The sequence below is a fragment of the Aedes aegypti genome, chromosome 2, assembly GCF_002204515.2.
Source record: "Aedes aegypti strain LVP_AGWG chromosome 2, AaegL5.0 Primary Assembly, whole genome shotgun sequence".
NCBI lineage: Eukaryota > Metazoa > Arthropoda > Insecta > Diptera > Culicidae > Aedes > Aedes aegypti.
Window position 1 is genome coordinate 370282762 of NC_035108.1, and position 25602 is coordinate 370308363.

Sequence of the window (25602 nt, forward strand, 5' to 3'; positions counted from 1 at the left end):
TCTTAACCCTTTGTCTGTTTTCTGGGGTCAATATGACCCTGGAATACTTTGGAGGGCTGTAACTTTTTTTGTGAATCGATTTGTGATTTTTTTTCATACGTTGGTGCGTTTCTACGAGATGTTTGTTCCGCATCTATTGTTTCAAATGACTTGAAAAATATTATTTCAAAATTATAGAAAAGGATCATAATATGTTGAATGAAATCTTGTTTTTATTCAATAACATGAAAGAGTATGTTACTGCAACTACTTTAGCAATTTTTCCCGCTCAAATAACGGCTAAATCATATTTTAATTTTAATTTAAAAATTGGGTCCATAAATGAACCTTGACACTTTTGATCATGTTTGACGTTCGCTTAATCGACAAAAACACCACAGGGCTTTTAGTTTCAACACTGGGGTTGTACCTATCTGACATTTTGGAAGGGACACGGAAAACAAAATATACCCAAAATTTGAGTTTAAGCTAAGGGGTGTGACAAAATATAAAAAAATATTTAAAAAATGTTTTTTGGACTTAAACAAACGAAAAACAATAAAAAATTGAGTAAACATGTGTTTTTGGCCTAGACTTAAGCGTTTGACATTAGAATAAGGACAGGGCTTTAGGACCCTATTCGAGGGATTATAAAATAATATTTTCATAGATATCACCATCAAGCGGTGGAATTCACAACTAACCATTGTTCAACATAGTAGCCCTACCCCTATTACAAATCTTTGCCGAAGAAAGTACAGCTTTAAGTATAACGTTTTTTTACCTTTTTCACAATAGAATAACCCCTATTGTGTCATGAACACTCTTTATTAATTTTCTTCTATTTTGAATTGAAACTAAATTTAATTTTTTTTCCCCAAAACAGCAGAAAAGCCGAAAATTGATTGAAATTCCGTGAAGTTATCACGATTTGAATTTGGGTTCAATATAACCCCAAGGCACAGTCAGAAGGTTAATAACAAAGAGGGGAGCATCTTGAAGTCTTGAAGTAGAAACTGGAATCCTTGGATATTGATGCTAACACTATATATAGCTCTTGAAAGCTTATCGGATTATTTCACGCAACTATTTTTTTAAACTCAAATAACTTTTCAAATATTGAAGTTTTTTTTCTAAAAAAAATAAGGTTTGATAGGACAATAAACATTTTTAAATATGTTCGTTCAAAATATTTATACTTGCGAACCGCTCTATGTTCTGAATTACTGAAGTGGCTCGCATTTGTCAGTTGGGCTAAGGACCACAGTTGTAGAGCATCGAAGTTGGGTGGAAGATTCAAATTTTTTGGCAACTCACCACATAAATTGTAACATTGCTGGATATAAGTACCTGGGACACGATTATAAGAAAAATATAAATCCTCTCTTCAGTACACTTTTTGGGTGTCATTTAAGTCATTTAAGCATAGATGACTGTACAATTCGTAGTTGACACTTGTGATTGACCAGAGCAATCGAAGATGCACAGATGTTTAATTAATGTGACTTGGGATAAGCTTACCATTCTCAATGTGCACAAATCGAGAGTTCAAAGTTTAAAAGTCAATAACGGTGCCGGCCACGTCCTCACGGTCATCGGGAAAGGAAAGAAATGTTAGTTAGATAACCGTTGTTACTAGAGGCCGAGTATACCTCTGCATCTCCACAGTTATCATGGAAAGGATATTGGGCTAATGGGATAAGGTAAAGATCTGGGAGTCACCTTTGGTTGGTGATGCGATCCATGTTGTATTCATACCTAACTGGATTCACAATATTATTCGATAAACGTATTGTACATCGAACAAGTGTTCATCGCTCGCCCTCGCCAGAGCAAGCGATATGATCAAAAGACCTAACACTACTAACGCGATTCGCGATCCACGACACTATTTTATTGTGCTACGCGAGTGACGCGCAACACGATTGATCCTGCTCACATCACCCGCCACTTCAGGAGCAAGTGACGAGACCAAAGGATCAAACTCAAAAGTTTATATGGGATTTAGTATGCACAAACTCTTTTTTGCAATGAAAAACCAGCACCCATTAGCAGCTAAAAAAATCAAAATACAGATCTCGATAGATATTGATCGAGATTTGAAAAATAATTACAGATTGTTAGATTCACGGTAATCAGTTTATCGAGGTTGATTTGCAAGTTCAAGTATGAGTAACTTTAAAGTTTATGGCATCAGCTCAGACTCTAGTTACCAATCACTTTGAAAACTGTTGAACGTTCTTCTTGACCACGATATTTAAAAATGTGAACTTTTAGTAACTATGCTTTTTAGGAGTTACTAAAAGGCTATCTGGGGTTTCTTAAATTTGTATAGAAGTTCACATCTATGTTTAGAATATTTGCAATGGTTTTCAGAGGTTCTTTGAAGCTTTAAAATTGGTTAGGTATGTTAAAATTCTTGGACTCTTCTGGGAATCCTTGTACACCGTAAGTATTTCCTCTATTTTTATAAATCTCTTGATAACTCACGAGAACTTTTACACGAATATCGTTTCCCCGAACACCAGTTTAACAAACGCCAATTCTCCGTAAAACCCTTTTCCCCGATTAACCCATTTCTTTGAAATAAAAAAAATGGCACTCGTAACTGTGATAGCTGAACGGTTGATTGATTTGACTTTCGAGGAAAAGTAACACAATTCATGGAAACATCTTGAAACCCTTAATCTAACTGTTAGAAACAAAATTGATCCACTTGAAAATCTTTGAAAAAGCAGAAAAAATCTCTATCGTGAGTTTGGTGGTCGTGGCGCCATTTGTTTAGATGTGTTTTTGAGTGTGACATAATACGGATTCGATTCCCGCTCTAGTTGGTGAAAACTTTCCATCGAACGGAATAGAAGCTCTCATATAGTCTAATGCAGGGGATTTCAGCTTTTTCGGCTCGCGCAGCATTTTTTTTTAATAAAATTGTTGCGCGGTGCAGCTGTTCTTCATTACCACTCCATATTAAATCCATAATTATGGACATGCTTAAAAACGACAAAATTGTTTCGATTTAGATTTTTTTTTTCAACATTTGTTTTGAGTTCGGACAACTGAGCGAGTTTATGTAGCGAAATATTTCTTTCCAAGCTTTTTTGATTGTGTTTGAATGAAAGTTCATCACTCACATAAATATTCAGAATTTTGATAAAACTGGAAGTGATATATTACTAATTTTGTATCACGATGTCAAAATTTCTATAATTATCGTTCTTTGCCATCAATTGATAACCAATTTATCCATATCTGATATTGGGGATTGATCAGCCTGTGTAACCTCTGGTTTAAGATTGAAGTAGTATCTGTTTTAAATGGAACCCTGAAGGAACGATAGAGACTCCTTGGAAGTTTCTGGCAATTTCTCAATATATTTTTTATTATTGGATCCCTCTAAAGATCCTAAAAACTCCTTAAATACCATTATAAACCTCTCTAAGGAATTCTTGGAAACTTCTCAGAAGCCCTCAGAATCGTTTGTTAACTTCTTGATAACCTCTTTGGTAGCTCATTGATAACTCTTGCGAATCTCTGAAAACCCCTAGGAACCTGTCAAGATTTCTCTCTGCAAAACCCAGAATATCCATTTGGAAAGGTGTGGTACCTATGTCAACCGTTTGGAAACCATTCTGCTTGAGAACCTCCTGACACCCTTTGGAAACTCCTTAGAATATCCTGAGAAGCGACTTACACCGACAGAATCATCTTCTGGCGATTGTCGTCGACCGTGAGAATAATCACAAACAAGGAAGCTCCAAAGTACATTTTTCACAAGCCAGTTACATCATTTTTCCTTTTCTCTCTGGTCTCCTTAATATGACAGTCTATTTTTCAGCTTAGCGTTTTACAGGTGTTTTCATGCCCTAGAAAGTCAAAAAAAAAATTCAACCTAGAAGTTTCTAGATCGACAGCATTCAAAACCAATACTCTCAGCTGCGCGTTTACTGCTACGGCCATTTCAGCCCCTGAGTTGCAACATACCATTATGAAAATTAGGCTTCCCAGAAAGTTATAGTAGGGTAAGGGTACCAGTTATGGCCATAGTGGTTCCCTATTTCGCCATACGTGATATCTTGAATGCCATCACATTTTGAAAAATCTTTTATGTTTAAGCAGTAAAATAAAGGATAAATATTGGTGTTAAAACATTCAAAAATATTGAAAATGTAAAAGTTATCCAAATTTTGCATATGACCAAATAAGGAACCACTATGGCCAAAACTGGTACACTTTCCCTATAACGATATAAAAATATGAATCCATTTTTACAAATGTCTGTAAATAAAGATTTCCCAATTCAAAATTTTTTAAGCTTCCGATTCTTTTTGCATATTTTCTTCTCTGGAAGTTTTTTGCTTCCGAATTTTACACCAGTTTCCAAAACAGCATTGAAAACTATTTCAGACACATACCTTCTCGGTCAATTTCGTACTTTATAGATAGAATGTTAGACACCAATGCATCAGTCCGGTTCGACGACAATAATGGTGGCAAACTCGAACGAGAGAAAAGCAGGAAAAATTACACTCGTACAGATTGGATTACATTTAAAAGTCGATTTTCACTTTGCAATCGATCGATTCCTGGCCTTGTTTACATTCAACGACGAGCGGCGATAGGGATCTCAACTTTGTGTAAATATGCCCTTCCCTTCGTATTTTTCTTCTTCTTGCCATTACATTCCAACTGGAACAAAGCTTGCTTCTCACCTTATGTTCATATGAGCACTTCCACAGTTAATTCCTGTGAGCTTTCTTTGCCTAAATTGCCATTTTTTGCATTCATTTATTGGTGTCAGAAACGATTATGCTTTATGCCCAGGGAAGTCAAGGATATTTGCATTACAAAAAGATCCTGGACAGTGAATCGAACCCAAACACTTTCAAAACGGCTTTGATTTGTAACTGCGCATTTCACGACTAGCCTAAGGAAGTTCCCTCCGCAAGGTGGGTAAAATAGACCGCAAGACGGCACAAACGTTACTGGGTGAGGAATTGGTCGATTGGAAGCAAAATGATATTATGCCCATAAAAGCCATTAGTAGCTCTCGTTTGGTGCTGGAGAGAAAGAATTTTCCTGAATGGTTTCTCTTTTCGCTGATGTTGGGGATTCTTTCCCGGATGCGGAATTGTTGGGGCTTTAGAATAAGGAAGCATCAAGGATGGGACTTTTTTTAATTAAATTTATCTTTCTTCCTCTTTGTTTCAGCAGCTATGAATGTCTGACGGTCGGTAACGCGAAGCAAAGTAAGAGTCTGGGCGATCTGCTAGATATGGTAAATGTGGATTGAGATTTGAATTTTTTGTGGTATCAATGTAGCGTTTTGTTTCAAATTGTTAATCAAGAGTCATGATAATTCGAACACTAGAATTCTGTCATTTCGAGTCCTTCTTGTTAATCAATATTGGAACACTAAATACACAATGTTAATCATGTTCACTATTTAAGGCCAAACAATACAAAGTGTACATAAGAGTTTTTGTTTTTTTTTTTCTTATATTTCATTTTCCTGTTAGGCATTACCGATCATTCAAACTTTGTTCAATGCCTTTTCCATTCCAATTTTTTTCCATTTCACTATTTTCACTTAGTCTTTCAAAATGTTGAAATTTATGCTCGTTAGAAAGCTCCTGTCGAGTAAGTAAAGAAACTGCATTCGCATGCTCAAATCATTAGACATCTCGGTAGTTGTGATTGAAACCATTTTTGAGGACTTCTCCATTTTTGACACCGAAATCTGCCGAAACTTAGAAATTTTTAAAACAAAGCATTACTCCTGATGTAACATGCTCTTGATTAATTTCCATCATCGAGGCCAATTATCACCCAAAATCTGACGCATTCCCTCTTCTTTTTTTCTCGCAATCCAATCACGACCACCAACCGTCCACAAAATACATCACCCCAACATCCCCATCGCAAAAAAAAAATAGGAAACACCGGACGGTGGTGGCAACGAAGCGGTCGCCCTGAAAAAAGCCCTCGAATGGGAACTGTCGCTGGATTCGAGAGATTTACGATCGCACGCCTGGTACCACGGTCCGATTCCCCGACAGCGCGCCGAGGAGATTGTACAGCGCGATGGGGACTTTCTGGTGCGGGATTGCGTTTCCCAGCCGGGCAACTACGTGCTGACCTGCAAGACCAAGGGACCGACGCTGCATTTTGTTATCAATAAGGTGAGTTTGGGAGGGTGGAGGTTCAAAAACAGTGAAATAATAATTTTTGCAATCGTGTCGCAGTCACAATAATCTTCAATGCCCAGAGAAGTTTTGCAAAATACCAATCCGAAAAGATCTCGAATCATGCCGGGTATAAATTACAGAACCCTTCAGCATTGCTTTACATTGTAGCCACATTGAGGCAAAAATCTTGCACGATTTTCATAAGATCACACTAATGATCGAGTTTTTATTATTTTTTGTTGTTTCATAAGACACTTGTGTATTTCATACAACTAGATTGAGATTTATACGACTAGTGTAATTTTTTTTATAACTATATATTGTCAATGTCATAAGAACGCTTATTGCTCATCATTGTGAAAAACCACGCAATACAAATTTTCTCAGTGCATGCATTTCACTATCAGAAATTCAATAAGGCATCCGAAATTGACGTGTTTGCTGAATTGTCGCTTTGCATCAAAGGGTATTTTTTTCTATTTATCATCAAATCCGCTGTAGCTAACAGTATCTTTCAATCAGATTGTAGAATAGGATCGGTACAGTAATTAATTTGTAATGCATAATCCCCCAACATATGCCTGCATAAATTAAAACGTTCTTCACAACTTTTTTTCATTTTTTTTCTCGGTTATGATATCTTGCTATGCGTTTAAAAAAGTAGGTTAGCCAACTCCAGAAAATCATATTTGCATCCACTTTGTCGTATCGCAACTCGATTCTTATGCTTACAATAAAGTGCTTTAGTCGAATTGCGGCATGACAAAATGGACGAAAACTTGATGAACGTATTTTTCAACGTGTAGTACTGTAATTCAGTCTGTGTGACTTCATGTCAAAGACAATGGAAAAAATAAAATAAAAAATAAATAAACATTTGTATACCGCTGGCCAATCCCGATACACGGCCGGAAATGTAGTGTACACCACCTATTCCACCAGTGATTCTTGATAAACTTCAATATATGTATTTCGAATGTATTTATTCAAAAGTATATGAATGAAGTATCAAGCTTTGCGGGCTCATTTTTTTCGAACTCATAATTTTCGAATCTCTGTTATTACTTGTCATTTGACATGTTCAGATACAGGAGGCTGGAAGTCTTAGTATACAATCCCGGAGAACCAAAACGAATCATATGTGGACTTTCATACTGGGCCATATAAAATCACTTTTCAGTTGCTCCGGCATTTGGTACCGGAATTCTTATTAGAATCCTGGAAGGTTTCTGATGAGAAACGGTTTCTGGTTACAATGTTGGAAGGTTTCAGATGAAAAACAGTTTCTGGTGACAATACTGGAAGGTTTCTGATGAAAACCCTGGTAGGATTCTGAATGGATTGCGTTGAGAATCCTGGAAGAAGGATGGAAAGATCCTTAAAGCATTCTGTGGAAAATCTTGGAATAAAATATCAAATAAAGTGTGATTAGAATTCTCAAAGAAGTATTCTGAAGATAATCTAGGAAGGGTGAGATAAGAATCCTGGAACGATTCTGATGAGAATTCAGCATTGATGTTGATGGAATCCTGCAAGGATTCTGATTAGAGTTGTGAGAGGATTATGATGTGATCTTTAAAAGAATTCTGATGACAATCCTGGCAAGATTTCTGATAACTACCGAAAAGCTAAACATTACATATAATTTGCAATTGGATTAGATGGACAATGTTTAGCTTTTCTGTAGTTGTTAAACTTCCACTCGGCTGGTTAGCCGTAAACCACGATTCATAATTAAAAACAAGTAAGATTTCTGATGCCCATCCTACGAGAATTCTGATAAGTATCCTGAGAGAATTCTGATGAGAATCCTGAGAGGGTTTTGATGAGAATCCTGTTGAGTATCCTGAGAGGATTCTTATGATAATCCTGAATTCAGATGAAAATCTTGAGAGGATTCTGAATAGATTCCATAAAAAATTCTGATGGAAACATCGAATTTTACCATCGAATCGGATTTTCAAAAAAATCAATTAAATACTTGAGACGATGTGTATTCTGAGAGAAGGCCTGAAATACCTGAATGGATTTTCAATCCTAAAAATATTCTGATGAAAGGATTATGATGAACTCCAAGAGGATTTTGATTATAATCCAAAGAAGATTCTTGTGTGATGAAAATTCTAATGAGAATCCAGTAAACAATCATATCAAGTCCTGAGTAAAATCATGAAAAGGTTCTGATGTAAATCCTGCGAAGGACCTTATGTGAATTCTGCGAGGAATCCATTGAGAATGCTGAGAGAGTGCATCAGAAACTTTATAGGGTTTTCAAAATTTCAAAAATAAATTATCCAACTTTTAACAGGCACTAATAACTGCCTCTAACATGCTCACTTTCTGGTAGGGATTGATCAATTTGACGTTTGGCTTGAGTCGTTTTATATAGGCCTTTTCACAAGACGTTCCAAATCAGCTGATCGCGAAACATTTTGACGATTGTTCTATGGGGATGACAGCCCCGTGTTAGCACCGGTCCTCCATCGATGTAAACAAATGCATAGAAAAACCTGTCGAATGAAAAGGCCCATTGAACGGACCCAAGCCAAACGTCATATCGAGTAATCCCTACCAGAAAGCGAACCACTAGTGCTCGCTGAAACCTAGATTGGAACTTTGTTACTAAAGCTGAGAAAGAAAATGTTTGATCTGACTCTGTAGTACTAACGTAGCAGAAAATGTTGAGAGTTGGCATGTCTGATCACAGACATATTTTATTTCAGTACCGTAATTTCGGGTGAAATCGATCACTTTCTACGGTTTTTCTTGCCTGTTTTCTATAATGTTGACAATGTCAAACAATTGAATGCAGGAAAACAAGTACAAAGGTGAGCCTCATTGGCTCATGTACTGATATTTTCTAACAAATGTCACTTTAGGGGATTTTTTTTTATTATCGTACCAATTGGGCCGAAGGGTCTCAGATTTTCATGAAACTTTTTCCACAGGCAGGGCTCATGGATATATGAATAAAAAAAAATTGAGAAAAATTCAGGGTCGCCTATTTTTCGGGAAAACTCAGGTGGAAATTTTTTGTTTTCCCTTGACACTACTTACTTTGAAAAATCATAACTCAAGAACGAAGCATCGTAGAAACAAAATTTTCTCAAAAATCCAAAAAAAATATGAACTGGAAAAAGTCTTCCACAAAATTTTTCACCGTTGGGAAAATTTGTAAAGAAAAGCCGGAAAAACTATGCCCGAACCCGTGAAAAATTTTCAAAAAAATATTTTCGAGAAGGTAGTTTTATAAGCTTTAATCACTGAAATTTTTGGAATGCAATTTTTTTCGTTTTTGAGTTATGGCCAATTTTGTGAAAAATGTCCAGATGTGCCATATAAGACTTTTCTTTGAAAAATCATAACTCAAGAACGAAACATTGTAGAAACAAAGTTTTTATATGAAAATTTAAGCAAACTTTCTCAGAAATCCAAAAAATATATGAACTGGAAAAAGTTTTCCACCGTTGGGGAAATTCATAAAGAAAAGCTGGAAAATCTATGCCCGAACTCGCGGAAAATTGTTATTAAAATATTTTTGAGAAGGAAACTTTATAAACTTCAATTCTAGTAACTTTTAAGATGTACTTTTTTTTTTGTTCCTGAGTTATGGTCAATTTTGGGAAAAATGACCATATTAGCCTTTTCTTTGAAAACCCATATTTCAATCGAAGCATCAGAAAAACAAGGTTTTTTTATCAAAGCAATTGCAAATTTTCTAAAAGATCTGAAAGAAACGATATGGGATTGGTTTTAATGAAGTATAAGTCGGATTGGATTATATTTTTCATGAAACATTACACTGTTAAGCAAAGCTGAAAAAACTGTTTCTTTTCCATTCCAAGGGATTCTTTCTTTTCTATGGAACAAATAAGATTCTTTTTATATTTTTTTTTAATTTTATTTATTCAATTATTCAGTACATAACTTACATTTTATCTTAAAACTATCTATTTTTTCAACCGGGAAGATTGCCTTTGGTTGCTACCACCAGAAGATTTTCGTTTCTTTGTAGTATTAAGAACAAAGAATGCTGTATTTTCTTGGTTTTCATGTGCATCTGAGAATTCACTCGCAAAAATGCTTCGTTCGTCTTTTGGAATAATCGAATGATATTTTTTGTTCCAGGAATTGGAACAAGGTTAGAAAATCTCTCCTGAAGTAATTTTTCAGCCTCTGAATAGTCATTTTCAGTTGCATAGATGAATTCCCAATCTTTTTTAAATTGGTCTTTCATCTTTTGCGACACAGCCCAGTCAAAAAATTGTTTGGCGTTATTAATTTCGGCTGACTTTCTAATACTAGCATCTCTAGCCATTCGCTTAATATTGCCACCGATACCATCACATGGACCTTTTCCATGTGAGGATGGGAAAAAGTGCCATTCTGCTCTAATTTTAAAATCATTTTCATGGTTGCATATAATTTTGAAATTTGATTTATTTTTGTACTGCTCTCCGCAACCATCAGAAAGATAAATGATTTTTTCAAGCTCAGGAAATTTATTTCTCAATCTTGAAATTAGTTTTGTTTGAAAAGCATTAACTGATGTCGTGTTATGCTTTTTTATGTCAGCAATTACAACAAAATTTAAGACTTTGTTCGAAGATTTGTCTTTGTAATAAATTACAAATGGATGTATTGTTACTTGAGGTCGTGCAAAGTAATGGCTTTGAATGGAATCTTGTATCACGCACGAATAATTTTCCGCGAAATCCATCTGGCACATTATTTCTTTGTTTTCAACTAGTGATTCCTTTTTAGCTCTTATAAATTTATTTTGTTTATCTACTTTGAATTGATGCACAAGAAACTTCTCTGTGAGATTTCTAATTTCTTTAATTTACAATCCTCACAGGACCTCAAGTAACAATCATCTGTACTATCTGGACATATCATTTGACTAGTCAAAAAGGGGTTAAGTTTTTTTTCTGTATTATGAACTTCAAAGCAATTAGTTTTTTTCAATGCATCAACCATGAATTTCATATTCTCATGTATCATGCAAACACAAACATTCATGGCCGATGAATCCTTTGTATAAACACATTGTTTTGGTTTAAGTTTCCAGAACGATGTGAATGGGGGCCCAAATAGCCGTAGCGGTAAACGCGCAGCTATTCAGCAAGACCAAGCTGAGGGTCGTGGGTTCGAATCCCACCGGTCGAGGATCTTTTCGGGTTGGAAATTTTCTCGACTTCCCAGGGCATAGAGTATCTTCGTACCTGCCACACGATATACGCATGCAAAAATGGTCATTGGCATAGTAAGCTCTCAGTTTATAACTGTGGAAGTGCTCATAAGAACACTAAGCTGAGAAGCTGGATCTGTCCCAGTGCGGACGTAACGCCAGAAAAGAAGAAGAAGAAGAACGATGTGAATGAGACAGATTCCTGTTCACTCTTACAGGTTTCCAAATATTGTTTATATAAAGTATCCAAAGGGTCAAGCAAAAGGCGTTTTTGAACATTTTGACGCACTCCATTGGGTAACTTAATAGATATGGTATCTTTCAAGCCAGGAAATGGCCGACTGATATCATCCCTTAGGTAAAAAATTGAAATTTTGTCTTGGACATCTGATCCATGCGAGGGTCGTCCTACTTTTGAAAGTGGTTGAATCCCTAAATTGTATTTTTTTGATTCAGTTATAACGTGTTGAGACACGTCAAAATGAGCTTTAACTTTGGCATATGACCAATTCCTAGGAAGTAATTTTAGAAGTTCAATTTGCTTGTCAGGTTCGGCTTTTGTAACAGCTGAGTTCAAATTTAATAAAACGGAATTAAAATCCTCTGTAACATCGACAATATTAGGCGGACACCAAGTCTTTATTTTACTCAAAATTTGATTGAACATTTCGTCCATAGAAGCATTGCGATAGTTACTACTAGAAGCATCCAAACGTGAAGATTTTACTTGAAAAGAAATTTACAGGAATTTAGCAAGCTCTTGTATTTTTTGTACATTATTTATAGAACCAACTGACTCACCTGAGGAAGGAGTTTCCTTTGGCGACGCCAACGAAGATAGTGGTGAAACTTGTTGCTCAAACGCCATTGCTTCTGGAAGATCCGTTACTAGAGCCTTCTGGTCACCGGTAATGGAGCACTTCACGCAAATTTTCATCTTTTCCCAAGGGGGTGGTCACTCTACACAATGTGCCAGGCGCTGCTTGGGCACATTTAGGCGCACTTCTATTAAAGGTTGCAGTTTTCCATAATAGGTCGCTATAAAAATCACAGTGAACTGAAATTTCGTTCTTAGCATCCATTGTTATTTTTGTTGTTTGCTTCACGTCAAGTAACGGAAAAAAATCATTTTGGTTTCAGCAGGAATATGTTTCAACTATTTATCATGCTTATTGTGTTATTTTCCCATTTATCAATTTGTTTTTATTTCAGATCGACGCTATTAGAACATCGTTTGCTGACAGAGATAGCCAGGAATATAACATGAAAAAGTTGCCTTAGAAAGAGAACAAAAGACACACCAGTACCACTTGTCCCATGTAGTTTTTTTATCTCTTTAATTAAACTCATAGCGAATCCCAAAATCGGGAACAAAGGGAAAAATATGTATGTGTTAGGAAACCTAAGATCAAGTTGAAACACAAAATACTACGGCGAACGCCTAAATATGACCACCATTCTATGGGAATGTCCTCCCTTGCCTCTTTGAAAGTTTTATTATGTAAAGCAATTTTAAGAGGTCCAACATGACTTACGTCTCATTGCGTTACTCAGTCAAAAGTAATATTTGTTCAATTATTTACTCACAGCTCCCCTATACACTCCTTCCTGTTCAACCACGCCACCCTATTTTATCCCGTATATAACCGTCGACGCTCCATATTTCATTACTCAAGACAACAGGGCCGTTTCACACCTTCCCATTGAAGTCATACGTATGTCACACAAGTGATTTGGCCTTCCCGTTTTTTTTTTCTTCGATTATGTGAAACGTATCTCGAAATACCTTCGTGTAATAGGAAGCCTTCTCTGGTTAGGCGCAATCAGCCGTTACCGTCGAAGTTATCGAAATACCATGCGACCTTACCCAAGGGCCAAGGTATCTTGATCCTACTTAGAACACCTAAAATTTATGGAACGAGATGCAATCCAGAGATTTTTTTTTAATAATATTCTCTGACGCAAACGAGAAGAAAATTACCGATGTCAATGTTTGCTGAGAATGTATTCCTGTTATTTCAGTTCAATGGATTTTTATAGCATTATTCCAAATAGCAAGCTTGGCGCGCTTGGCGCACCTTGGCGCACTGATGGCACAGCATGAAAAAAATATGCGCCAACGAAGTGTGTAGAGTGACCACCCCCTTGTCTTTTCCGTAATCCACCGAACTCCATTCGAATGAAGCTTACTGATGAGGCCTTGGCTGATCGATCGTAGATTTGTCTTTACTGATTTGTGACCGTCCAGTCCGAAGGGGTTACAGCATAAAGAATTGTATTCGTAATATTGAACTTTGTCCATTTCAACAGCTTCGGGAAAACTTTTTTTTACTTTACAAAAAATAATAACGAGGAATATACAGCTGATAGATAACACTTGCACTTTCTCACTGCTCTTTGTTAGTTTTTGATAAACTTATGATTCTCAAGCCATTTCAACGCTTTAAACTTGAATTGGTAAATACCTATTTGTCATATTGTCTACCCATTTATTTAACTGTCAATTTTGTAGTTACCTCACAGGAAAAAATTGCCTACATTCTGATTGAAGAAAACTTTGTTTCTATGTAGTTTCGTTCTTAAGAAATTTTGTTTATGAACTTATAAATTTGTAAATATATGGTTCAAACAGCTCATCCTAGCAATATTTGATCATGTTTTAGGAACGAAACATGAGCGTATTGAAAAATATTGTAGGATTGGATCTTATTGATCGCTCTTTTCAAATATACTTTGTTTGAAAGCTGGAATAGCTAATCGGGTTTTCATTATTTGTTTTCATAAACAGTGAAAAATGTCCTGGGAAACTGATTCCATTTCAAAAATTTCATATTTTTGAGATACGAACTTCAAAGCTTGGACAGCAAACGTCGGCTTGCTCTGGTTTTGCGAGCACTGCAGAATTAATTTCAATCCCAGCATTATCGACCGTGAAGCCGTCATTATCAAGACAATGCGAGACCTCCTAACGCGCGTCGATTCGATGGATTTGAGAATAGGACAGTTCGGAGAAAATTTAAAATCGATGTACGGTCTGCTTTCTCTGACAACCTCGATGCGAAGAGATTCGACTGTTTCAACACGCCCACAACGTTTTCCGCTATCGAGTATGGCAACACATGATCCTTCCGATTTCTACAACAGTATTGCTCGTCTGAATTTGGACTCGACACTGCAATCCAATGCTGCCAACAACTCCATCCAATTTCCCGATGAAATAGAAGTTGAATTGGATGACTCTCAATCGAACGAACATATGGAGTCAAGAGGTGATTTGCCCAGAACGTATGCAGCTGCAGTGGCAGCGCCTATTGTTTCCAACGCATCTGAACATACAAGTGCTTCGATCATCGTTCCCGCTGCCAGAACCACCCCCATCGCCAACTCCGCAACCTCCGTCACCTCCGTCGCCAACGCCTCCGTCGCCACCGCCTCCGTCACCGACACCGCTGCTGCCACCCCTGTCCCGCGTGTTGCTTTTAGTATTCCCATCGATGATAATCTTTCTAGCACTCGTGCATCGGCTATTGTTCCTGTTTCACATGATGAAAACTGTCGTTTAAAAGTAGTCAACAGAAATTGCGTAATAGCTAATCGCGAAACACCAGATGAACCCTTGAAATCATTTTATGTTACACCATTCACCGTTGAGCAAACAGAAGAGGACATAATTGAGTACCTCAGGGAAACCGTTTCTATTGACGATTCGACAGTGAAGTGTGTGAAGCTTGTTCATCGTAATAAGAATATCAGCGAGTTGTCTTTTGTTTCATTTAAAGTAAGTGTGTCGGAGAATCTTGCATCCGTTATCGGTGATCGTTTTTATTGGCCTGAAGGCGTTGAAATTCGAGAATTTCATCCAAAAAACGGAGTTCGACTCAATCAACCTATACAGATTCAATTAACGTAAGTGACACTAATGCCAATGTACTTTTGAATTGCAATTCTCCTCCATTAACTGTTCTCTCACACCCTGCTCTTTCTCACGAACTGACTTATAATAAGGAAATCAAAATGCACTATTTCAATTATTCTCAAACAAAAGCATTAATTGAAAAGTTCACGCGTAATTTTTTGAAAATCGGATTTCACAATGCTCGAAGTCTTTTAAAAAACATTGATAACTACCGTATGCTTTTCGAAAATTCCAAAATGAACATTTTTGCCATTGTTGAATCATGGCTTAAACCTTCTGTAACAAATAAATCGGTAGAATTGAAAGGATACAAAATAGTTAGATCGGATCGTTGCAACAAAGATAAAAAAAGAGGCGGAGGAGTTGCATTTTATATTAAATCAGATATGAAATATGCTGTTGTTTGTAAATCTGAGAGAGACAATGATGTTGATTATCTGTTCATAAAGTTGATTCAATCAAAATTAGTTTGTGGCGTTGTGTACAAGCCTCCAGATATACATGTTTCGAAATTAGATGTCTTTTTCAACAAGATTACCAAAATCTGTTCAACTGAGGCTAATATTTTAGTAATGGGAGATTTTAACATTAATATGCTTGCTACTGATTCATTGAAAACTCGCAGTCTAGTTGACCACGTGAATGCATTGTCTTTCAAACTTATTGACAGTTGGCCATCCTGTCATAAACCTGGATGTCAACCGTCTCTGCTTGACCTGTTAATGAGAAATTGCTCAACTAGTATTAGCAATGCTTACCAATCATCAATCGGAGGAATTAGTGATCATGATCTGATTTGCGTGGATTATAGATTTAAAAACTCAAAAGTCAAACCTGAAGAGTACTGGGGTCGAGACTACCATATAATAAACGCTGAATCTTTCGTATCTGATCTTCAAAATTGCAGTTTTAACAGGTTGTACTATTGCTCTAATGTAAATGAAAAACTTAAATGCTTTAATGAATTGCTTCTGTCCACCCTTGATCGTCACGCTCCTTTGAAGAAAAAGACTTTCAAAGATCCCAGCTGTCCATGGATCAATAAACATATAAATCAAATTTTTTCAAACCGTTCCGAAGCTTATGAGTGCTGGAAAAAAGATAAGAACAATCTTCGAAAGTGGAATAATTTCAAATGTTTACGAAACTTTGCTAATCGTGAAACAATTCGTGTCAAACGTGAATATTTCACCACACAGCTTAATGCAGATCTGCCGACAAAACAGTTGTGGAATAATATAAAACGTTTAGGACTAAAACAAACAAATACAAAAATGGGTGGTGGTGATGTAAATGCTTCAACGCTCAATAACTACTACAAATACTACACTATGCACCAATCACGTTTGTTGAAAATTGTGATAGTACTGAACTGCAATCAGAGTTTACGTTTCGTGGAGTAACTAACGATGAAGTTCTTGAGGAATTTACCTCAGTGTCCTGTGATTCGGTCGGTGTTGATCTTATTCCACTTAAAATCCTAAAAATGTCTTTGCCAGTAACCTTGCCGTACATCACTAACTTGATAAATTACTGTATAACCTGCTCTCAATTTCCTGAAGATTGGAAAGTTGCTAAAGTTATTCCCATAGGCAAAGTAGATAATCCAACTACCACTAAGGATTTTCGTCCAATCAGCATTCTTTGCGCTCTGTCCAAGATATTTGAGTCAATACTAGCTAAACAATTAAACGACTATTTGAAAAGTAAAAATTTATTGTCTCCATTTCAATCAGGATATCGTAAATCTTGCAGCACTGTAACTGCGTTGATAAAGGTTGAAAACGATATAAGGGAAGCTCTCGACAAAAAAATGGTTACAGTTATGGCACTACTAGATTTCAGTAAAGCGTTTGACACAATTAGTCATAGTTTACCTTGTGATAAACTTTTACGAATTTTCAAACTTGATTATTTTTCGGTAAAATTGATACGTTCGTACTTGACACGCCGCTCACAATACGTTGAATTTAACAACAAAGAATCGGAGAAGATCACAGTTCCCTGTGGTGTACCCCAGGGATCCATTTTAGGTCCACTTCTTTTTTCCATGTATATCAATGATCTGCCACTCACTCTATCTTTCTGCAAATTTCATTTATATGCTGATGATTGTCAGCTATATTTGTCCGATACTGTAAATAATTTACCTAATACTGTAAGAAAAATGAACTCTGAAATTCAAAATATTTTGAAGTGGTGTAAATTGAATGGGCTATTATTGAACTCGAAAAAAACACAGGCAATTATCTTTAGAAATAAGCGTATGGCAATAAATAACGCTCCCAAAATCAAAGTGGACAATGATACGATTGAATATTCCGATACTGTTAAAAACCTTGGCTTACTAATGGACTGTAAAATGTGTTGGAATGACCAAGTAAATGCAGTATGTAACAAAGTATACAAAGCTCTTCATTCTCTCGTTGTTGTAAGAAGTTGCACTCCACAACATACACGTCTTCTACTTGCAAGATCTCTAATAATTCCACTGTTTGATTATGGGGATGTTTTATTTTCTCTAGTTTCTAAGAAAAATTTTCAAAAACTAAATTCAGCGTTTAACACAGTCATAAGATATGTTTTCAATCTTGGAAAATTTGACCACATATCTAGTTACGCCAATTCCTTACTCGGTATAAGTTTCACCAATTATCTAAAAACTCGAATTTGTACTCAAACATTTAAAATTCTAAATAATCCTCCTACGTATCTTAGGAACTTTTTTGCATACGCCCGGTCCTTGAGAGCACCTTTATTAACAGTGCCTAGATGTTTCTCTGGATATCTTAAAGATTCGTTTCGACACCGTGCAATTAGAGCGTGGAATGAATTGCCAAGAAAGTGTAGGTGTGAGAGGAGTTATCTATCATTCAAAAATAGTGTTGATAAATTTTATAATAAGTAACAAAGTACATTGGTATAAGTCGTCTAGTAATAGCATATACTTTGAAAACCGTTAGGAGGTTATTTGTGCTGTTATACTGTAGTTGGAAATAAATAAATAAATAAATAAATAAATAAATAATTTGAATCCGGTTCGACAAGTCATGATGAGTCTTGAGTCATGATTTTTAAACGAAAAGGCATGTATGGCAAATCTTTGCATATTTTACAAAATTGACCATAGATCAGGAAATAAAGAAAAGTACATTCCTAAAGTTACCAGAATTGAAGTTTATGAAGTTTCTTTCTTAAAAATATTTTATTAAAAAATTTCCGTGAGTTCGGGCACAGATTTTCCAGCTTTTCTTTATGAATTTCCTCAACGGTGGAAAATTTTGTGGAAAACTTTTTTCAGTTCATATTTTTTTGGATTTCTGAGAAAATTTGCTTAAATTTTCATATAAAAACTTTGTTTCTGCAATGTTTCGTTCTTGAGTTATGATTTTTCAAAGAAAAGTCTTATATGGCACATCTGGACATTTTTCACAAAATTGGCCATAACTCAAAAACGAAAAAAAAGTGCATTCCAAAAATTTCAGTGATAAAAGCTTATAAAATTACCTTCTCGAAAATATAATTTTGAAAATTTTCCACGAGTTCGGGCATAGTTTTTCCGGCTTTTCTTTACGAATTTTCCCAACGGTGGAAAATTTTGTGGAAAACTTTTTCCAGTTCATATTTTTTTTTATTTTTGAGAAAATTTGCTTAAATTTTCATATAAAAACTTTGTTTCTACGATGCTTCGTTCTTGAGTTATGATTTTTCAAAGTAAGTAGTGTCAAGGGAAGACAAAAAATTTCCACCTGGGTTTTCCGGAAAATAGGCGACCCTGAATTTTTCTCAATTTTTTTATTCATATATCCATGAGCCCTGCCTGTGGAAAAAGTTTCATGAAAATCTGAGACCATTCGGCCCAAACCCGTACGGTAATAAAAAAAAATCCCCAAATCTTAAATGCTTTATTGACTGGCATTGAGTCAGACTTCCGGGAGAGCCCCTATGAGAAATCTGTTTGCATACTTTCAAAAAAAAAAAACCCTTCGTCAATAAACAACTGATAACAGAAAAGAAAGTGGCTCAAGTAGTAACTTTTGTCGCACAACTTTCTCGCACCACTCCGTGCTATTCTTGTGCGGGTCATTTACTCAAGAGTCGGATTAGAAAGCGGAACAACTGTAATAGTCTCTTCTGTTCCTTAACAGACTCTTACATTGCACTTACTGAAGAGACGGAATCCGTAGTAAATCTAAACGGTGAGTATTTCTTTTGCCAGTTGAATGCACTTGCTACAGAGGTGTTAGGAAAAGTCATAGGATGCAAAACCGTTTGCTCCCAGACGTGGAAAATCTCTGAAAGCACCCCTTCACTTCTGCATGATGTGTGCCAGTGGTTGTCAAGCATTTTTCTTTGGCAGACTGAACCTACTAAAGCCCGTCCTAATCCTATGCCGTGCAGTTCTACAGTTTGGAAACCGACATGTAGTGCAAATAGTTGCACGAATGTAAAGCCCGTGCACAGAGTTCACATATTAAAAACTTTACACGTCTCTACTCTAAGTGGTTTGCGATGCAGATGAATGGTGTTGTAGCTATGTTGGCTCTCCTCTTGCGGTGGCTCGTATTTCTCTGGGCGCTAGTGGCGTTGTTGCTGTCGAAAGACCAGTAGTTGGCAGACAGATACTTGGAAACTGTTTTTCCCACTTAACCACAAGGGAGGGTGGCATTTTTCCTACTATTTCAGGAAAACTTTACTCAACAAGGTTTAATGGAAATGCCGCGTCTGTATGAGCATGGTTACCCATGAGGAGGCGAAACTATTCTGCGAATGCTGAAGGGGTGAAATCTTTTTGATTTATGAGTGTGCCGCGGGCAACTGTGTTTTTGATTTCGAAAGTTTAAAAAAAAAAAGACAATTTACACCGTCTTCAGCCAAAGGCTGCACAGACTGAACGATTACAAACATTAGGCAACGGACAACACACAGAACACCCAGTAGCCCAGTGATGAATTTTTCGTTTGACGAAAAGTGTCCACCGACTGGAGCGGGAATCGAACCCACACCCCGTGGCACAATACGCCTAAACGACTGGAGCCGCTAACCGCACGGCCACGAAGCCCACACAGCTATTGCATTAGAAAGACGTTAGATTTTCTCGTATGAGACAGTAGGAATGAAGGATTATTTGAAATCGTTTTTAAAGAAGATACAGCAAACATAAATTTATAACAAATAGAAGAAAATGTTAAAAATAAAACTTTGGGGTGGGTAATGTCTATTACATTACCGCGGGGTTGACGTAGAACTACGATGATTAATAATTTGATTTGTCATGTGTATGAATTTGTAGGTATACTAGTTTTGTGTTGTTATTGATCGGATGAAGTTTTCAGAAGTTAACTCTTTTTGGACTCATTTTGGTAGTGCTGAAAAGCACCATTTGTCGTTCTGTGGTTCCGAGAACCAGTATTTGGTGTTCCAGGAATAATGCCAGATGATTGAATTTGTTTGATTGGTCGTTGCTTCCTTGTGTTGCTTGGTTGGGTGATCGGTTTCTGGCTCCAGCTGTAGCTGTAGAGTGAAATTGGTATTTCAAAACCAAGAGCCTTACGTTGGCATGAAATATTTTGAACTCTTATAACTGTTTGCTGGTTTAACGAAATTCCTTGAATGGCACCTCAATTGAAAGACAAGACATCAAAGGGTCATGTCGTTTACTTACTGAATCCCACATACCTGTCCAAATAGTTTAATAACTGTTTTAAAAGAGAACGTTGATTTCAAGCAAATTTATAAATAGGGGTGCTAGAGGAAATTTGACATCATTTGCTTTCCATTCTCCGCTTGGATTGCTTCTCAGGCACAGACATCGATAGCGAAGGACCTCCGCGTTTGTCTTGCTTCGCTCAAATCAAACTGTCGAGCGAGCGAGAGAAGATGCCGTCCGAAGCCAAAGTCATCACCGCTACTGCCGCCAAGAAGAAGAAGAGGAAGCAGTCCACAGGAAAATTTGCGGTCGAACTGTGAACACGGTCGGGCAAGTCATTCTCGCTTTGTGCTTCACCGCTTATTTGCGTTCACCCAGCCATCGTCATCGCCGCCATCATCAGATTTCGACTTAAGCCCGTTGATCCACTACCTGTTGCTGTTGTGCGCCATCCACGCCACGAAACTTTCGGTTCGTCCTATTAGCAAATAACTTGCTCAAATTTATACATTTGAGTTGAGGATTCCCCGTTTGACCATGGCAATCAACTGATAACATCCCGCAGTGTTATTTATCTGTAAGAGCATCAAAGCTAACAAAGCCATCGGCCCTTTTCAGGGCCATCAAATTAGTGGAAAAGAGTTAAAAGAGAAATATTTCCGACTTTATATATGACTTCTTATATTCCTAAATCAATTTCACAGCTTCATACAAAATTTCATTTGTCATGAATAATTTATGACTAAACATTTTGAGACTGTAATCGCGGACGCTGCTGCAGTGCCGTCGGGGTGAGTGCTCAACATTCCACAACAATTGTAAAATAGAGTGGCATTTCCAACAGCGTCTTTGATGTTCCATATTTTATGGGAACACTTTGATTAGCAAAATTATCACATGTAACAAATGCGACATATTCAGAATGCTTTTGAAAAGACATTCTCATTGAACAATTGTAATAATGTTGGCACCCATGGATCAGAAATTTACCTTTATAATAAAGAAAACTATTGATTATCAATAGCTCGTATTGAATATTTAGTTAATTTCAACCCTTCCAGCAATTCATGTTCGATCAATTTCTCACGCATTAGCATTCTCCGCAATTTTCAAGTAATTCTAAGCCCAACACATTTCTGGCACATACCCATTTCCCAGATTGGTCGATCAGAAAGCGAAGAGCACAAAAGGGAGGAGCATCATCTGCTAATCTTCCTTCGCCGGATTCGGTTTCATTCCATTTTCGCCTTCGAGCTGGTAAGAGCTCCTCCGAACTTGCACAGCGAGAAATATCTCGCTCCTAGAAATCTGCTGAGCTGTTAATCTTAAGCTGCCAATCATCTGGTTTGTGAAATCGCTCAAGATTTCTAGGTTGACCGATCCGCGCTTCTAGATTTCGACTCGTGGTCACAGCATCCAAGCTCAATCGGCCTTTTTCAAGACCAACATACGTTCATAAAAGGGTTTATTGGATGATATTTACTGATTTACCTATAATGATCTAAATATCGCGGTATACTATAATTTGGTTCACATAATTTACCCCACATAATTAAACGAATTTGAGATTTTACCACTGCAGCGCCGTCGGGTCGTAATAACATCATACTACTCAGCATTGTATGGTATTTATAACAGCATCGTTGATTTATCATAACCTTATCCTAGATTGGTCAATCAGAAGAAGGCGAAGAATACGAAAGGGAGGAGCATCGCCTGCAATTCAAATTATGTAAAACATACTATCTTCGACAGATTCGGTTCATTTAAGGGACGAATGACCTTCGGATTAAAATCCCTCTGTAACAACAACAGGATTCGGTTCATTTCATTTACACTTTCGAGCTAGTGAGAACTTCTCGTGATAAACACAGTATAGCTAGTAATATTTCTTAATGTGCTTACCACATACTTGCTATAATCTCTTAATTCATCTCATAGCATCATACAATATCTCATATATCACGAATAATCGACAATACGACAATTTGAGGATGTTTCGAGAACGCTGCTGCAGTGCCGTCGGGATGCAACAACAGCATAATGCTCATCTTGTACATCCCTTGCCAAGACATCAATTTCATATAGCCTATTTCTCAGATTAACGCAATAGACAACATGTAGAAAAATCAATTCAGATCAATAGTTGCTCATTACAATTGGTCAAGAAACAGTTTATTGAACAGTATTTAAAATCTGTCGCAATTTTAATACATTTTCCAATTTCCGTACTCGAGAATTTTGGAAGCGGGGGCCGTGATGCTCGGGATGGATTGTCCTCCATGACTGGTCCTGGCTGCAAATATTCGTGGGGAGAAACTCGACCCTTTGCTGCAGGAATTTCATTAACAACTCTTTGATAAAGCAGAAATTTTCCGAGGAAAATTCTGCTAAAAGTGAACTTTTTCAAAACAACTCTTATTGATTGGAATATTTATCAACAACTCTTTGTTAAGTCAAATCATCCTAAACAACTCTTTGCTCCATCGCCAAACCAAACCATTTCATTGAATTCATCAAGTACAAGAATATGAATGGTAAGAAGAGGCAGATGGTGTATATTTCGCTGGCGTTACTTTCCAACATGTCGCCGGTAGGCGCTGACTACTAATCCGTCCACTGAATGATTTTCAGTTGTTGCTTTTGCTTCGTTGCTCTCTGGTTCCGTTCGTTACTCACACACTGCTGTGGCTTTCACGCGCTCTTCTTTGCTGCTCCGCTGCTTGATCCGTTCGTTATGCCGTTCGATTTGTGAATGAGCTGGGAGCAGAACAACCAGTGGTTTTATTTGCTCGAGCTCCGTTCACCGATGGCGAGTGGTGGGGTTCTCGCTTGGTTGTTTCGTCACTCCGTTTGCTACTCGCACGCGATTGGTTATTGCTTTCGCGCTATTTTCGTTGATGGTGTGATTCGTCGCTGAGAAAAAAAAACTGCAACTCTTTTGATTTTTCATGCAAAATGACCACCCTTGATAAACTATATCTCAGTTAATGGAAAAATTATTCAAAAATAAATGTTAAAATTCAAGTTACATCTGATGTTCTGTGAAAGTTCCATTCGAAAATATTTCCATAATAACTGAGATCTAACTTACCAAAGTTGGTCATTTAGTATGGAAAATCGAAAAAGTTGCAAATGCGTGTGAATAAGTTGAGGCCTTCCTTAGCCGAGTGGTTAGAGTCCGCGGCTACAAAGCAAAGCCATGCTGAAGGTGTCTGGGTTCGATTCCCGGTCGGTCCAGGATTTTTTCGTAATGGAAATTTTCTTGACTTCCCAGGGCATAGAGTATAATCGTACCTGCCACTATACACGATATACGAATGCAAAAATGGAAACTTTGGCAAAAAAAGCTCTCAGTTAATAACTGTGGAAGTGTCATAAGAACACTAAGCTGAGAAGCAGGCTCTGTCCCAGTGAGGACGTTAATGCCAAGAAGAAGAAGAATAAGAAGAAGAAGAAGAATAAGAAGATGTGAATAAGTTCTCTGTTTATTCGACAAACCAGATGAATATTTCATGGGTGCACAACATCAACAGGGTAGCGGATCACAGGGATTTAGTTGAAAGCTGGAAACGTAGCTCAATTTTGAAATCTTGAGCGATTTCACAAACCAGATTCTGGATTAACAGCTCAGCAGGCTTCTAGCAGCGAGGTACTTCTCGCTAAGCAAGTTCGGAGGAGCTCTTACCAGCTCGAAAGCGGAAATGGGATGAAACTGAATCCAACGAAGGCAGCATGTTTTATAACCTTGGAATAGCAGATGATGCTCCTCCCTTTTGTGCTCTTCGCTTTCTGATCGACCAATCTGGGAAATGGGTATGTGCCAATAATGTGTTGGGCTTAGAATTACTTGAAAATTGCGGAGAATACTAATGCGTGAGAAATTGGTCGAACATGAATTGCTGGAAGGGTTGACATTAACTAAATATTCAATACGAGCTATTGATAATTAATAGTTTTCTTTATTATGACGGTAAATTTCTGATCCATGGGTGCCAAAATTGTTACAATTGTTCAATGGAAATGTATTTTCAAAAGCATTCTAAATATGTCGCAATTTTGTTACATGGGATAATTTTCCTAATCAAAGTGTTCCCATAAAATATGGAACATAAAAGGCGCTGTTGGAAAAGCCACTCTATTTTACAATCGTTGTGAAATGTTGAGCACTCACCCCGACGGCACTGCAGCAGCGTCCGCGAGTACAATCTAAAATGGTTGAGTCATAAATTATTCATGACAAATGAAATTTTGTATGAAGCCGTGAAATTGATTTAGGAATATTAGAAGTTATAAATAATGTCGGAAATATTTCTCTTTTAACTCTTTTCCACAAATTTTATGGCTCTGAAAAGAACCGATGGCTTTGTTAGCTTCGATGTTGTTACGGATAAATAACACTGCTCGGACCAGCAAAACTCAGGTGGCTTCTGGTATTTGCTCCTAACGGGATTGCTTCTTGACCACCAATGATGATTTCATCACGAGTCGAAATTTTAAAGCGCGGGTCAACAGCTCCTCGGCCGATTAAATTTGCGCGCGATGACGATGGCTGGGTGAACGCAAACAAGCGGTGAACCACACAGCGAGAATGACTCGCCCGACCGTGTTCACAGTTCGACCGCAAATTCACCTGTGGACTGCTTCCTCTTCTTCTTCTAGGCGGCGGCAGCGGTGA

At 37.2% G+C, this 25602-nt stretch overlaps 1 protein-coding gene across 16 annotated transcripts in view; it reads left to right on the plus strand.

The window, feature by feature from the left end:
• LOC5566382 (breast cancer anti-estrogen resistance protein 3) overlaps window positions 1–25602 on the plus strand; it is a 142673-nt gene that overhangs the window by 104128 nt on the left and 12943 nt on the right. For 14 of the 16 annotated variants that reach the window (XM_021846684.1, XM_021846685.1, XM_021846687.1 and 11 more), the window contains 2 exons: window positions 5191–5257; window positions 5916–6161. In XM_021846684.1, coding sequence (XP_021702376.1) covers window positions 5191–5257; window positions 5916–6161 — 313 coding nt within the window. The remainder of the gene's footprint in view (window positions 1–5190; window positions 5258–5915; window positions 6162–25602) is intronic. The other 2 variants (XM_021846682.1, XM_021846695.1) reach the window with 1 other exon arrangement.